This window comes from Podarcis filfolensis (genome assembly GCF_964270895.1).
Source record: "Podarcis filfolensis genome assembly, chromosome: 6".
In the NCBI taxonomy this organism is placed as follows: Eukaryota; Metazoa; Chordata; class Lepidosauria; order Squamata; family Lacertidae; genus Podarcis; species Podarcis filfolensis.
Window position 1 is genome coordinate 11606412 of NC_139609.1, and position 16536 is coordinate 11622947.

Consider the following 16536-nt stretch of genomic DNA (forward strand, 5'->3'; position numbering starts at 1 on the left):
TGGGGTGCCCAGCATGCAGCTGTTGAATTAGTGTAGATCAGGGTTTCCCTTGGAGGTCGTTTTTCTTCAGCTGTTTTTGGACTACAACTCCCATGATCCTTAGCTAGCAGGACCAGTGGTAAGGGATGATGGGAATTGTAGTTTAAAAAAACAAACAGCTGGAGACCCTGGTGTAGATAGGTAGGGGTTAGGAAGCCACATGTTCCAAACTCACCCCAGATGTAGACTCGCTGGCAGCAGCTGGGCTGCATCAATAGGAGTATAGCATCTAGATCAAGGGAAGTAATAGTGCCACTGTATTCTGCTCTGGTCAGACCTCACCTGGAGTACTGTGTCCAGTTCTGGGCACCACAGTTCAAGAAGGACACTGACAAACTGGAACGTGTCCAGAGGAGGGCAACCAAAATGGTCAAAGGCCTGGAAATGATGCCTTATGAGGAACGGCTAAGGGAGCTGGGCATGTTTAGCCTGGAGAAGAGGAGGTTAAGGGGTGATGTGATAGCCATGTTCAAATATATAAAAGGATGTCACATAGAGGAGGGAGAAAGGTTGTTTTCTGCTGCTCCAGAGAAGCGGACACGGAGCAATGGAGCCAAACTACAAGAAAGAAGATTCCACCTAAACATTAGGAAGAACTTCCTGACAGTAAGAGCTGTTCGACAGTGGAATTTGCTGCCAAGGAGTGTGGTGGAGTCTCCTTCTTTGGAGGTCTTTAAGCAGAGGCTTGACAACCATATGTCAGGAGTGCTCTGATGGTGTTTCCTGCTTGGCAGGGGGTTGGACTCGATGGCCCTTGTGGTCTCTTCCAACTCTATGATTCTATGATTCTAAGTGGCTTTTTCTCACCTTCATTTGCAATACAATTTTATCTACAGTTAATGCAAAAACGTTTAAGGAAAGAGCTATATGAATAATCTTGTTCTTTTTGGAGGTATCTAGCCTAGCTTATGCATTAAAGTGTGTTCACAGAACCATTTCATTATTTTTACCCATCGTACATTTTAACAAGCCCATGTTATAAAAGTACTCTGTTGATGGTAAAAGTCTGCAAAAATTAAATTACACTTTTAAAAGATTTGGAGGACCTGATTTAAAAGGATATTCCCTCCCCAAGCCTAATTGTTGAGTGGGTGGGGAGGCTTCATGGGTCTCAGTCAGATATACTATCCCTCCCCAGCTGCAGTGTCCACACAGGAGATTTTTTTAAAGCTTAAAACCTTCAAAGGAGCTGGCAAAAGGGGGGGGCATTGATGGAGAAGCTGCTGGATCACTGCCATAATGTCTACCTCCTAAACTGTAATGTAGGAGGGGCTTAAGTATGTAATCACAAGACCTGTTCTCGATAGGCTGTAAGTTTTTATACGTGCAAAGGAAAACATGATGTTAAAAATGAGCAGTGAGTTGCAAAATGCCTGTGTGTGTTTGTGTTTTCAGTTCTACCCATAATTCAGCATGGACAGCAGATATTCAGTACCATAGAAGGCATCCCAGTTACAATGCCCTGCAAATCCAGTGGAGTACCCAAGCCGTCTATAGTCTGGTCCAAGGTAACTGCAAAGTCTTGAGTTGCTTATAGTGAAAAATCAGCTGAACATGTAGGAATGAAGGAATCAATCAATCAATCAATCAATCTCCCCTCCGTAGAAATACGGATCTGGCGCAGGACATTCAACTTCCGGCTCCGCGTAAACTCAAACCCTCCTGGTCTAATATCCCTAGTGCAACAAGACTGTCACAAGAGTACCTGGTCGAAAATTGTCAACCCAAAACTTTACTCTTGTGGTTTATCCCCACAACAGCTACTCACCGTGGGTTATAGCAAAGCAAGCGGTCTAATTTGCCAATGCCTAAATGATACTGAGGGGGACGCGGGTGGCACTGTGGGTTAAACCACAGAGTAGGACTTGCTGATCAGAAGGTCAGCAGTTCGAATCCCCGCGACGGGGTGAGCTCCCGTTGTTCGGTCCCTGCTCCTGCCAACCTAGCAGTTCGAAAGCACAAAGTGCAAGTAGATAAATAGGTACCGCTCCAGCAGGAAGGTAAACGGCATTTCCGTGTGCTGCTCTGGTTTGCCACATGACCCGGAAGCTGTACACCGGCTCCCTCGGTCAATAAAGTGAGATGAGCGCTGCAACCCCAGAGTCGGTCACGATTGGACCTAATGGTCAGGGGTCCCTTTACCTTTACTAAATAATACTGAGCATCAGAGCAACTTGGCCACAATAAGGAAATTTTGCCCGTGGTATGACCATTTTCCATCCTTCCACTTTGACCCTCTGGCACCCTATTTGTATAACCTAGCAATTCCAAAATATAGACGCGCCTTTACCCTCGCAAGACTGAATGTACTGCCCTCGGCTGTACTTGAGGGACTATTCCAACAGATTCCATACGAAAAACGCTTATGTCCCTGCGGAGATGGCAGCACCGAATCAGTGGTGCACGCCCTCCTTGCGTGCACTCTTTACAAAGACCTGAGGATCGAGATTATTACGCCTCTTTTATTGACCATTTCGGGTCGCGCACACACTGCCACTGTATCGTTTCTCCTGGCAGATCAAGAGGAGCAGATTACTGCAAAGGTTGCAAAGTTTCTAGCTGTGGCAATCAGAATAAGGTCCACTATTTGACTGCTGATTCAGGATCCTAAACCGTGTTTTATATAACCGACTTTTATTTTGTTCCATGTATATCACAATGCTTTTTGTTGCTTTGGCCGACGGCTGATGCAAATAAAGTTTCATTCATTCATTCAATATGCATATTACCAAAATCTCGAGAGCATTCCTTGCTAGAAGGAAATGCCATCTTAAAGAAATAAATAAATCCTAGAATAATAGCAAGCCAACATCAATCCAGCATAAGAAATAAGCAAGGTTTGTCTTTCTTTTCCCTCACCCTTACTCATGGCATAGTTAATGGCCCCATTAACTAGTCTACCAAAACTACCAAGTAATGCTTGGAAATCCTCATGGCTTCTGAGAGGGGTTAAATAAATACATAGGTTTAGTTACTTAAAATATTTATATCCTGCCTTCCAGTCTTAGTTCCTGAGGTGGCTTGCAACAAGTCCATAGAATAAATAAAAGCGACGTAGCTAAAACAAGCAGTGAAATAAATCAATAAAAGCATCTTCGTAGACATCTTCAAAGGCATGCATCAAAAGCTTAACTATAAATAAGAACATGTCTGCAAGGTAATGGAGTAAACAGTACTGTTTTTAATTGATGCCTACAGAGCATAAAGGAAAGCACTGAGTGAATGGATGAGGTGTGTGTTTGTGTGTGTGTTTCACAATCAAAGCCCCACAGCCAACAAAGCCCTATCTTTTGGAGAGAGGGGTAGAATTTTGAGCAGGGCGTCCAATGAAGACCTTTGAAGTTGGGTGAGCTTGTATGGCAGGCATAGGCAAACTCGGCCCTCCAGATGTTTTGGGACTACAATTCCCATCATCCCTGACCATTGGTCCTGTTGGCTAGGGATGATGTGAGTTGTAGTCCCAAAACATCTGGAGGGCCGAGTTTGCCTATGCCTGTTGCATGGGAATATGTGGTTCTTCAGGTACCCATCCATCTTGAAACAGACTCAGCTGCTTGAAATAGAACCTCAGGGGCCAGTCCATATGGAACGGATATTGATGATCCTACCTGCTTGTGAATGTCCCTTTGTAGGTCCCCCCCTCCATTAAAAATATTTACGTCCTAACTAAACGGCCCTAAATGGCCTTGGTCCAGTATACCTGAAGGAGTGTCTCCACCTCCGTCGTTCTGCCTGGACACTGAGGTCCAGCGTCGAGGGCCTTCTGGTGGTTCCCTCACTGCATGAAGTGAGGTTACAGGGAACCAGGCAGAGGGCCTTCTCGGTAGTGGCACCCACCCTGTGGAACGCCCTCCCATCAGATGTCAAAGAGAAAAATAACTACCAAACTTTTAGAAGACATCTGAAGGCAGCCCTGTTTAGGGAAGCTTTTAATGTTTAATAGGTTATTGAATTTTACTGTTTTGTTGGAAGCCGCCCAGAGTGGCTGGGGAAACCCAGCCAGATGGGCAGGGTATAAATAATAAATTATTATTATTATTAACTTCCAACAGCTGAGGCAGAAAGCAATAATTAATGTAATAATCAATAAAACAGTTAAAGGACATCAGCTAAACAATGAATATATATATATATATACACCAATAATCAAGCAGAGAAGGCTAACTCAGCAAGGCTATGGAATTAGATGGATCATTGTTCTGACAGCATAGCTATTCTTACGTAGGGCTGTAAAAGAGCAGTGATTTTCATTCTGTATTTCACAGTCAGCGCCATTTCCATTTTGCTGCAATTCATTCTCCACCAAGTGCTACATCATTTGCTTCGCTGCCTGCATCATTTCACACAATTGACGTCGTTTGCACAAGTCAGGAAGTTGATGTAATTGTTGCCATACTGTCCATTTCAATGTAAAGCCAGCGTCAAAAGAAACATTAAAAAAAAAGTCTTCTTCCGTAAAGAATTCTGAGATATTCTTACATTATTTCATCTGATTAAGTTCATCCCATTGGCTTTTCCCTGTCTTCCTCAGAAAGGAGAGGTGATTTCTCCCAGCAATCTGAAATTTTCTGTGGGGTCTGATGGGAGTCTCTACGTAGTTTCTCCAGGAGGCGAGGAGTCTGGGGAATACATCTGCACTGCAACGAATGCGGCAGGCTATGCAACACGCAAAGTTCAATTGACTGTCTATGGTAAGTAAATACTAAAGCCTGCGTATTCAGATTATGTTTACAGTGGAACCTCAGGTTGCGAATGTGATCCGTGTGGGCGGCACGTTTGCAACCCACACTGTTTGCAACCTGCAGCGCTGTGTCTGCACATGCGCGGGTCGCGCTTCTGCACGTCTGTGCATGCGCAAAGCGCGATTTAGTGCTTTTGCACATGCGCGATAACCGAAACCCGAAAGTAACCTGTTCCAGTTACTGCAAGCAGCAGTGAGGGGACCAGCTGGCTGTCAGTTGAGTACTTCCACCTACCTGGGCAGTTACCTTTCCACAAGGGCCGACATTGATGCCAAAATCCAGCGTCGCCTGAGCTCTGTGAGTGCAGCTCTGTGAGTGCAATTGAAGTGCAGAGTGTTTGGGGACCAGGACATTCGCAGGGAAACCCAAATGCTTGTTTACAAAGCTATTGTACTACCAACCGTACTGTATGCTTGCGAAACGTAGACCACTTATAAATGCCATCTCCAACTCCTTGAAAGATTCCATCAACGGTGTCTCCGAAAAAATTTACACATCACTTGGGAAGACAGGCAAACTAATGCCAGTGTACTGGAAGAAGCAAAGATCCCTGGTGTCTAAGCAATGATTCTTCAACACCAACTTCGTTGGACTGCTCATGTTGTGCAGATGCCTGATTATCGCCTTCCAAAGCAACTATTCTATTCCGAACTTAAAAATGGAAAGCGTAATGCTGGTGGTCAACAAAAGAAGTTTAAAGACACTCTCAAGGCAAATCTAAAATATATATAATATAAACGCTGACAACTGGGAAACACTGGCCTGCGAGCGCTCCAATTGGAGAACAGCTTTTACCACAGGTGCCATGGGCTTGGAAGACGCTCAAACTCAGGACGAAATGGAGAAACGCGCTAAGAGGAAGGCACGCTTGGCAAACCCTCACTGTGATCAACAACTGCCCGGAAACCTACGTCCCCACTGTGGAAGGACATGTGGATCCAGAATTGGCCTCCACAGTCACTTATGGACTCACTTTTAAAACCATGTTTATGGGAGGCAATCTTACTTGGCTACGAGTGATTGCCAAGGAAAGGGGAAAGGAGAAAGGGAAGGAAAGGAGAATGGAAAGGAGACAAATTGAAATTGCAGAGTTTTGAGAAATTAAAAGATAAAGTGCGAGACTGGCTTCACTATTATCAAATAAGGGAGGCTTATAATTTGGACAAAAAAATTGGCTTCCAGGTGGAAAAATCAAAATTGGAAACAGAACTGTTAGATCCCAAAACAAAGACACTTTCAAGAATGTATAACTTGCTGTTGAAATGGAATACTCAGGATGAAACGGTTAAATCTGCTATGATTAAATGGGCACAAGATGTTGGACATAACATTATGTTTGCTGACTGGGAACAGTTGTGGACCACAGGTATGAAATTTACGGCATGTAATGCCTTAAGAGAGAATATTATGAAAATGATATACAGGTGGTACATGACACCAGTCAAGCTTGCAAAAATCTATCATTTGCCCGATAATAAATGTTGGAAATGTAAAGAAAATGAAGGTACATTCTTTCACCTTTGGTGGACGTGCCCAAAGATTAAGGCTTTCTGGGAGATGATCTATAATGAAATGAAAAAGGTATTTAAATATACCTTCCTGAAGAAACCAGAGGCCTTTCTCCTGGGCATAGTCGGCCAATTGGTGCCAAAGAAGGATAAAACCTTCTTTATGTATGCTACAACAGCAGCAAGAATACTTATTACAAAGTATTGGAAGACACAAGATTTACCCACCCTGGAAGAGTGGCAGATGAAGGTGATGGACTATATGGAACTGGCGGAAATGACTGGCAGAATCAGAGACCAGGGAGAAGAGTTGGTGGAAGAAGATTGGAAGAAATTCAAAGACTATTTGCAGAAACATTGTAAAATTAATGAATGTTAAAATGATGTTGGATTGAAATTGAGTGGCCTTAGCAACAAGATCAATAAGAATATGTAAAAATGGATTGATAACGGATGAAAATATATAGTTATAATATGTTGAGATATAGAGTTAAGATAAATGAAAGAGGGTAAGGATTTGCTGAACTAACCATGTGAATGGGAATACAAAAAAGGGAGGTGTGAGGAGGTCAGGGAAATAAGCAAACCAAATTTAAGATATGAAAAAATTGATTTGTTTTTTAATTTTTTCTATCTATTTTTTCTGTATTTTGTATCTTTTTTCCTATGTATTTTTGTATTTTTTGTATTTTTCTCTTTTTTTCTCTTGTTTTCTTTTTATTCTGTAATTTTCTTCTTTTTGTAAAACTTCAATAAATATCTTTTTTTAAAAAAAAAAAAAGGAAAGGAGAACGGAAAGGTCCACCCCACTATGCGGTTCACTACTGCATTTATCAAGATGCTCACCTGAATATTCATGCCTGGTAAGATAGCCCACATGGGGTGCTTGAGAAGTCCAGAGGATAGACTGTTGGATGACCTGAGTTGAAATCCAGCCTTGGGTTAGGATTTAGCAGGGAGTGGGATAATGATTACCCCTTTGCCTCTATCCTCCAGTTCCAGTGTTTCGACAAGAAGCATTTTTGGCAGTTGTGAGTGGAGCATGCAGCAGATCCGGAATGCAGCACACATTAAGCTAAAGTGAAATGTTTCTGTATATGCAGTGGTACCTTGGGTTACATAAGCTTCAGGTTACATATGCTTCCGGTTACAGGCTTCGCTAACCCAGAAATAGTGCTTCAGGTTAAGAACTTTGCTTCAGGATGAGAACAGAAATCGTGCTCCGGCCGCGCGGCAGCAGCAGGAGGCCCCATTAGCTAAAGTGGTGCTTCAGGTTAAGAACAGTTTCAGGTTAAGAACGGACCTCCGGAACGAATTAAGTACTTAACCCGAGGTACCACTGTAATATGCTTTGGTGCCTGGATGAGTAAGGTAAAGGTAAAGGTACCCCTGCCCGTACGGGCCAGTCTTGCCAGACTCTAGGGTTGTGCGCTCATCTCACTCTAGAGGCCGGGAGCCAGCGCTGTCCGCAGACACTTCCGGGTCACGTGGCCAGCGTGACGAAGCTGCTCTGGCGAACCGGCACCAGAGCAGCACACGGAAACGCCGTTTACCTTCCCGCCAGTAAGCGGTCCCTATTTATCTACTTGCACCCGGGGGTGCTTTCGAACTGCTAGGTTGGCAGGCGCTGGGACCGAGCGACGGGAGCGCACCCCGCCGCGGGGATTCGAACCGCCGACCTTTCGATCGGCAAGTCCTAGGCGCTGAGGCTTTTACCCACAGCGCCACCCGCGTCCCGTGCCTGGATGAGTGCCTGTGCAATAACAACAGCGATAGTAAAACGGAACCAAATATAATAACAGATGCCAAATAAAACAAAATAGGAATGAAAGGGTAAAAGGGGATTTCTAGGGCGAAACATATAGGAACAGAATAGCTGGATATGCTTTGATTATATGAATGTTCTATTGCAGTGAAACCTAGAGTGTCCAGACCTGGAGATCTGCAAGGATTTTCGCGGGACAATCCAATAGAGATTTCAGTGACCGCAGGGGAAGAGGTCACACTTCCCTGTGAGGTGAAAAGTTTGCCGCCACCTATAATAACCTGGGCTAAAGAAATGCAGCTTATCTCTCCATACTCTCCAAGGTAAGAGTTCTATTTGTTTGTCACCTGTAAGGCAAATTCAAAATAAAAACACCCAGGGCTTGCTACATACTCTCTTGTGTTTATAAAGATCTACAAAGTTATAGTTAAGGTATCCAAAAGTGTTTCACCCTCCTTTTTTATTGCTGTTCCCCGGGAACGGGAGTTCTGTAGTGCGATGTGCCTTTTTTCTCGTTTTTAATTAATTTCTTTTTTATAGGGAATCCACGGAAATGTTCTGTGGGGTAGAAGCAGGTGATCTTTCTCAGCAACCTCGCCAATTTATAAATAGTAGGGTTCTTTGAGGGGAAGCCATGGTGTTAAATGATATAAAACTCATAAATAAGTTTGTGGCACAGATAAGCTCTGCCTGAGGTTCACCATTGTGAATTTGCCTTGTTGATTGCTCGCATATTTGCATGGCTGGCTGCTTTCTCATTCAGTAAAATGCACAAATGTACAAAAAAAAAATCTTTCTGGTGTGGTCTTTGAATACAGTTTCCTTGGCCGTGCCAGGCATGTTAGCTTTATCTCAATTCTCTAGGGTCCAAAATTTTGATTCCAGTTTCTCTAGTCTGTTTGCTGAAATCCTTAAGTTGACAACTGGAGGGTTTGCATCAGAATCAACAAATTCTTCCAAATCCCACTGTGCTTTTTGTGGTTTTCCACGCTGAGTACAAGGCAGTATTGTGAATTTGTATTGCAAAATACACTTTGTTCAAATTAGACAATCTAATAGGATTTTACAATGCAGTTTCCACACTTTCTGGCTGCTCTTATTGCTTATGTATTAGTAATGCTATGTGCCCTCTTCTAATATGTGGTTATAAGAACAAAACAAGTTTCAAACTTTCTGAAATGCTTCATTTTTTCAGGCCAGGGGTAGCTTTACAGAACATAGTTTGACATAAGAATAGCAACAAGAAAATGCCAACTCATCCATATAGCCTTGAAACATTTCTGAGCAGAAAAGTCTTATGAAATTAATCCACCCACCCCCAATAACTGAAGCATGGAAGCCACATTGCAAGAACTCATTGCTGAGTCTCAAACTCATATTCGGCCGCAGTAAGACAACATATTGTAGACATTTCAGTGCCTTAACTTTGACTATCAGATTCCCGATACGAGCCTGATTCCAATAGCTTTGCTGCTTAGCCGTGTGCTGCTCTTGTGCAATGGATCGGGGCCATCATGTATAGACAGCGATGTCTGCGACGACACAGTAGTTTGCAAAATAAATTGCAACGTTGTACTATCTCCATTTTAAGAGATCCTCACCTTTTGGTTTTGAACCCAGAGTAAAAACACGTGTTCAAAGCAGTCATGTGGTGTAGGCTTACCATTTCAGATGGCATGTGGGGGGGTTGTATTTTTGAATGTTCCCCACCGCCAGATGATATAAGAAGAGTAAGTCTATAGGGGGATCTGTCTAGGTTTTGGCTGGAACAGAGGCACAAAAATACCACTTTTAAAAAAAATACATTAAGTAAAGTTTTCTTTTTGTTTCAGAATAATTGCAATTGGTTTTAGGATGGTAGATAAAAAGCAAGGTATTAGCTTGCGCAGAGGCTTTTTAAAATGATTATTAGTTTTCCAAATTTTTACAAATCAAGTTAAGAGAACGCTGCACCTTCAAGCCCTCTGTTCCTTTGCTGGTGCAGTTTGATTTCAAACCACAAAGGTGAACACTTAGCTTCATGTCAGATGGTTCTCAGGTGGTGGGTGGGGGTCTCGTTGGCCTGCAGGGGCTGGGAGTGGTCAGGATCTGTCCCACGGGGGCAGAACTTTTTTCATGAAATGTTATTACTGGGATTTTTTTAAAAAAGTGGGGCTGCCTTGACGTACAGTTGGAAGTGGGTATTATGCAGCAATGGATATCATGTGCAGTTGCTGATTGTGTAGCGTCATTCTTGGTCTTGCGTCGGGCTCTACCTCCCAGCTTTTTCTTGTTTCCAAATCCCATTCCTGTCATGGCTTTGTCTATCTGCTGTTTAGCTTGGCTTCACTTTCTCCCTGCCCCTCACTTTCTGTTCCTCACCTGACTGGGATTATATGGCTCAGACATAGCGTCAGAATATACACTTGGGAACGAAATCGTAGCTCCGTTTTGAGCTGCACTTCATTTTGGCATGGATACCTATTTTTCTTTTTAAAAATAAATTTTATCAATACTAGGTTGTGACAGTGTGGGATGAAAGCCTTTATACATTGAGCAGCTTTGCTTCTTGTGCAAGAAGAAAAAAGACAAGAAAATAAATAAATGAAAAATAGGAAAAATAAACAACAATAGCAACAAGGAAATGACATATGAAGAGGGGAGAGAGACAATATAACCAAAACTCTATAATACCATGAATAAATTAAAGGGGGAAATATAATCATTTATTTCAGCATTCCAGAAATGGAAAAAAGACATACCTTTCAATCAATTTGTTTCCTTGATTATTAAGTATTGTGTTTTTCCTCATATGTATGTTTTATCACTAATATAGTTTGCCATGTTTTTCTTAATCAAGTTATGGTAGGAAGATTTCTGTTTTTCCATTTTTTCTCTGCAGTACACTGCTTTGCTGTTAGTAGCAGAATAGTAATTTGTTGTAAATCAGCATTAATGACTTTAGGATGAAGTATAAGCATGGAGACTATTACTAACATAGAGAATCCCTCCTTTTCAAAGAAAACATTGAATATATGGTCTGTTACTTCTTCTGACCAGGGATGGGGGAGAAATTTGGTTCAGTTTACATTTTAACGTGAGCCTATGTAATTTGCGGGTGGCACTGTGGTCTAAACCACAGAGCCTAGGGCTTGCTGATCGGAAGGTTGGCGGTTTGAATCCCCACGACGGAGTGAGCTCCTGTTGCTCGGTCCCAGCTCCTGCCAACCTAGCAGTTCAAAAGCATGCCAGTGCAAGTAGATAAATAGGTACCGCTCTGGTGGCAAGGTAAACGGCGTTTCAGGGCACTTCTCTGGTTTCGCCAGAAGCGGTTTAGTCATGCTGGCCACATGACCCGGAAAAACTGTCTGCGGACAAAACGTTGGCTCCCTTGGCCCGTAAAGCGAGATGAGCGCCGCAACCCCAGAGTTGTTCACGACTGGACTTAACTGCCAGGGGTCCTTTACCTTTACCTTTCTGTAATTTGTGTTTGCCAAAACAATACATGAGCCGAAATACAGATATTGTTAGAAATGTGCTTTCCCCAAAGATTTTATAGGTCTTGTGCATGCATGCTTGTTGTGCACTCAGCAGCAATATCAAGCTACTCTTGGAAAGGTTATACAGTTCGCTTCAGCTGCCCACAAACAGGAGTGGGGAACATGGGGTTTTTTATGGTCAGTGGGGCCCTGTGCCCAGCCATTTTGGTACACCTCCTTCAGTGGCTAACACCCAAAGGGACCTGTTCCTGGACCGGTAAAGTTTTACTTCCAATGGAGGTCCCTCAATTCCTGTTTTCAGTGAACACACCATGCGATGATATATGGGCTGGGCTGGGCTGGGGGACACTTCCTCAAGTGTAAAAGCACGATAGTAAAATCCACTAAATTCTCCATAGATTGGATGGCATGACATATTTAAAAGGGGATTTTTGTTGTTGTTGTTCTCAGTCTCTTACTTCATTTGCGAGATATCTAGAAGGAAGAAGTAAGACAGATCACAAGCACAGTTAGTTGAAAACCGGGCCAATCTGAGCAAAAAATAATACTGAACAGATGCCGTTTAGCATGTGGTATTCATTACTAATATCTCAGCAATGTGCATTCCCCCTCATGGTAAATATTTATATAGTCATATCTGTTTCCTATTTTTTCCAGGCACACCTTCCTCCCTTCAGGGTCAATGAAGATCACAGAGACACGGGTTTCAGACAGTGGCATGTATCTCTGTGTAGCCACAAACATTGCTGGGAATGCGACTCAGTCAGTGAAGCTCAATGTACATGGTAAGCTGGTTAGAGTGCAGTAAGAGTCCTTTCTGAGTCAGTGGGGAAAAAAGAATCTAGACGTACATTCAGTTGCTGGCACCAGAATCTTCCAATATTTTTTAGGAGGGATGCCTGGGTCTTGACACCATAAGGTTTCTTGGGCACAGTCTGTTGGAATGTCCTCTTCCACAAATCCAAACTTAATGGAAAGAAAGTGCAGTGTAGCAGGCATCTTTAACAGCTTTTCCAGACGCCAAAGAAACCCACAAAATCTGTAATCAACAAATTACGCTAGTAGGACTACAAGAAGTTTTGTAAGGAGAAATATATGAAGTGTTACAAAGTAGAAGAAGATAGAGATATTGGTTATGAGTTTGAAATGGAATGGGGAAGATAAGAAATGCATACTGAGAGATTAGATTGGAAAATTTTCAGACAGGGTTGATGGAAGTCAAAAATTTGAATAAGATGTAAAAGTATGTTTAATTACTGTTGAAAATGATACATCTAAAAAAACACTAATAAAATATTATATTTTAAAAAAAAGAAACCCACAAAATCACAGACCTGCCAACATACCTCGGGGGAAAATAGGGGCATTTCTCACTGCTCTCCAACTGACCCTCCTCAACTCCCCCCTTTTTTTTGTTCTCCTGCCCACAGGGCATTTGTACCAACGGGACACAGCATACAAGCCCTCCACTATCCTGAGAAAACCCCTTAATCCCATTTTTAAAAATTATTATTATTATCTTTGGTAGATTTACAAAAAATAAAAACACACACCAATAAATAAATGGGAGAAAGGGGCAAGATTAGACATGCATGCAAAAAGCATTTATATATATATATATATATATATATATATATATATATATATATATATAAAATGAAGACTCCTTGTGTTCTGCTCCACTCCCCCATTTTTCCCGCCCAAGGCGGCTCTCTGCTCTCTGCAGTTCAGAGCTAGCACATCACAAGGACTGGGCCTTGGCGTCTGCATCCTCTCCTCCTCCTCTATATTTAAGGGGAGGAGAGGGGATATGGTTCTGTTTGGGAAGCTGGAATGCCTGCGCTGATGGAACGATGTTAAAAACACAACATTGAATTCTGCACTAAATAAACTCAACATATGCTCTTTTATGGCGCTGTGGGTTAAACCACGGAGCATAGGACTTGCCGATCAGAAGGTCGGCGGTTTGAATCCCCGTGATGGGGTGAGCTCCCATTGCTCGGTCCCTGCTCCTGCCAACCTAGCAGTTCGAAAGCACGTCAAAGTGCTTCCCTCTGGTGGGAAGGTAAACGGCATTTCCGTGCGCTGCTCTGGTTTCACTAGAAACGGCTTAGTCATGCTGGCCACATGACCCGGAAGCTGTATGCCGGCTCCCTTGGCCAGTAAAGTGAGATGAGCGCCACAGCCCCAGAGTTGGTCACGACTGGACCTAATGGTCAGGGGTCCCTTTACGTTTACCTTTTTATGCTTCTTTATGTGCTTTAGCAATTGGAATTTGCTTCACAATCAGTATGGTTAAGAGCAGGGATGGGTAACCTATGGCTCCCCAGATGTTTCTGGACCACCGCTCTGACCATTGGCCATGCTAGCTGGGGTTGATAGTTAAGAGGGTGCTCTACGTTAATTTTCAAAGTCTTTAAGCCACGTAGAGGTTGTCCAATCCAGGTTTATCAGGACAACAAAGCATGTGTAGTTTTGCTGACTTCTGAAAGTTGTAAGCAAAGCATGAAGCACTTGCAGTTGAAGCTGCAACATGCTAGAGAATGTGTTCAGAAAGGACTCGTAACGGTGTCCTACATGCCTGCTGATTTATTGTCCAAGGTTGTTCCGAAGGATCAACACTGTACCTATGTACAGAAATTGGGTTTGTACTGAGATTGTACTGACACGCTGCCCAGTGGTGTTCACAGAAAGGGGGAGGATGTTAGTTTCTGTTCTTATCACTGTGCAGATGCGTGGAGTCACAGGACTCTGTTTACATTCCTGCAATTCCACACTATTGGAGTCTCACGGGAAAGGAGACGGGATGTGACGTTAGTGGTTTCCTGTTTTCTTTATTCCTTTGTTCCATTGCTCTCTGCTCTCAGAGAGAGAGGATGTATATTTCTTAGCTGTCTGCGTAGCTAGAAAATAAAGTATAGCAATGTAGCCATAAATCTCATCACTTCTGCGTGCTGTTTTGATGCTCTGCTGGGAGGACGTACCTTGGAGCCTCATCAAAGGCTTCAGGTCGTTAAACACGTCAGGAGGCGATTCTGAAGGCTCGGGAAGAAAATGAGCTTTATCAGCTTGGCCGAGCGGAGATCCCGACAGAGGCCAGGTGCTGCATTCCCATCGATCATACCTTACTGAATGATCTGATAAAACCTTTCTGTGTCAGCACTAACTAACTCACTTTGCCTAGTTCCTCCAAAGATACAACGTGGACCTCGACTGATGAAAGCAAAAGCTGGTTCCACAATCGATATACCTTGCAGCGCACATGGGATCCCACCACCGACGATCACTTGGCTTAAAGACCAAAATCCCATTTTGGTGGACAACAGGCAATATGGTGCCTCTTCAGACGGGGCTCTCAGAATCAGCAAAGTCTTGATATCAGACTCGGGAATCTACAAATGCGTGGCAAGTAACATTGCCGGCCGCAGTGAAGCTGAGATAATGGTCCACGTTCAAGGTACTATAGCATTGGAGCCAAAAATGTTAGCAACAGTAATGGATTGTCCCTTTCGTTTTTAGTATGCAGTAGCACAAAACAAGACGTATGTGAGAAAAAAAATATGTATTCCATCTGAGTAGGATTCAACTTTTTAACATGAGATGAGACACTCAGGTATCTTGTTCAAGGTTTCGTTTCAACAGTATCATTTTCTCTCTTAGTGAAGTGAGAGGGAGCTTGTTTGGCCAGTATGTACCGTATTTTTCGCTCTATAAGACGCAGCAGACCACAAGACGCACCTAGTTTTTGGAGGAGGAAAACAAGAAAAGAAATATTCTGAATCTCAGAAGCCAGAACAGCAAGAGGGATCGCTATGCAGTGAAAGCAGCAATCGCTCTTGCTGTTCTGGCTTCTGGGATAGCTGCGCAGCCTGCATTCGCTCCATAAGACGCACACACATTTCCCCTTACTTTTTAGGAGGGAAAAAGTGAGTCTTATAGTGCAAAAAATACGGCATATGACAGGAGTCTTGCAGACTTCTACTTTCTCTGGATAATTCTTTTAGCTACAAGGACACATGTGGCAGTCTTCAGATTTACACTAGTAAAGAATGCATGAAAGATTAGCCTGAAGTTTATGACATCTCCAGTGTAGTTAATGTATGCTGCCAGCATAGTCTTAAACAAGCTTTCAATGATGCATTTTAAAATTCTCATCTCTATATCCTCAGTAGTGCAGTTGTCACTCTCTCTGTAACATCAGACATGGGCAATTTCACCCTGGTTTGCAAACACCGGCTACTTTCTGGAGGTTATTTTGTGTGTTTTTATTTATTTAGATACCCGACTGTTCCTTAAGGGTAGATATCTTAAAGCAGCATAAGAGTCAAATAAATAGTCAAATAAGTCCAAGTCCAATTCATATCTGACCAGAGGCAAACTGGGCTACAGTTGGGCCGTCCAGAATCTGACCTGGCCCAGCAGGTGGCAGCGTTGCTTCTCCCCTCGACCATTTGCTAATAGACACAAAGGTGTGTTTCAAGCCTCAGGTAAAAAGCCAGGCTTGCGGACACATGTGGTTTGCATTCAGAGAATGTGGCAGTCAGAGAACGGGTGGTGCTGTGGTCTAAACCACTGAGCCTCTTGGGCCTGCCAATTGGAAGGTCGGCGGGTCGAATCCCCTTGACGGAGTGAGCTCCCATTGCTCTGTCCCAGCTCCTGCTCACCTAGCATTTCGAAAGCATGCCAGTGCAAGTAGATAAATAGGTACCACTCTGGCAGGAAGGTAAATGGCGTTTCCGTGCGCTCTGGTTTCTGTGACGGTGTCCCGTTGCGCCAGAAGCGGTTTAGTCCTGCTGGCCAACATGACCCGGAAAGCTGTCTGTGGACAAACACCTGCTCCCTCGGCCTGAAAGCGAGATGAGCGCCACAACCCCATGGTCACCTTTGACTGGACTTAACTGTCCTAGAGTCTTTTACCTTTACCTTTGCCTATTTCAAGTCTCAGGTAAAAAGCCAGGCTTGCGGACACATGTGGTTTGCATTCAGAGAATGTGTGGCTTTTT

The 16536-nt window shown here is 43.3% G+C and overlaps 1 protein-coding gene across 4 annotated transcripts in view; it reads left to right on the forward strand.

Moving 5' to 3' along the window:
• The window catches only part of HMCN1 (hemicentin 1), a 313634-nt gene that overhangs the window by 130871 nt on the left and 166227 nt on the right, over nt 1-16536 (forward strand). For all 4 annotated transcript variants that reach the window (XR_014549512.1, XM_083620076.1, XM_083620077.1 and 1 more), the window contains 5 exons: nt 1435-1547; nt 4571-4730; nt 8203-8377; nt 12191-12318; nt 14718-14990. Coding sequence is in view for 3 of the 4 variants with exons in the window: in XM_083620076.1 (XP_083476202.1) it covers nt 1435-1547; nt 4571-4730; nt 8203-8377; nt 12191-12318; nt 14718-14990 (849 nt within the window). In the remaining variant the exon portion in view is untranslated. The remainder of the gene's footprint in view (nt 1-1434; nt 1548-4570; nt 4731-8202; nt 8378-12190; nt 12319-14717; nt 14991-16536) is intronic.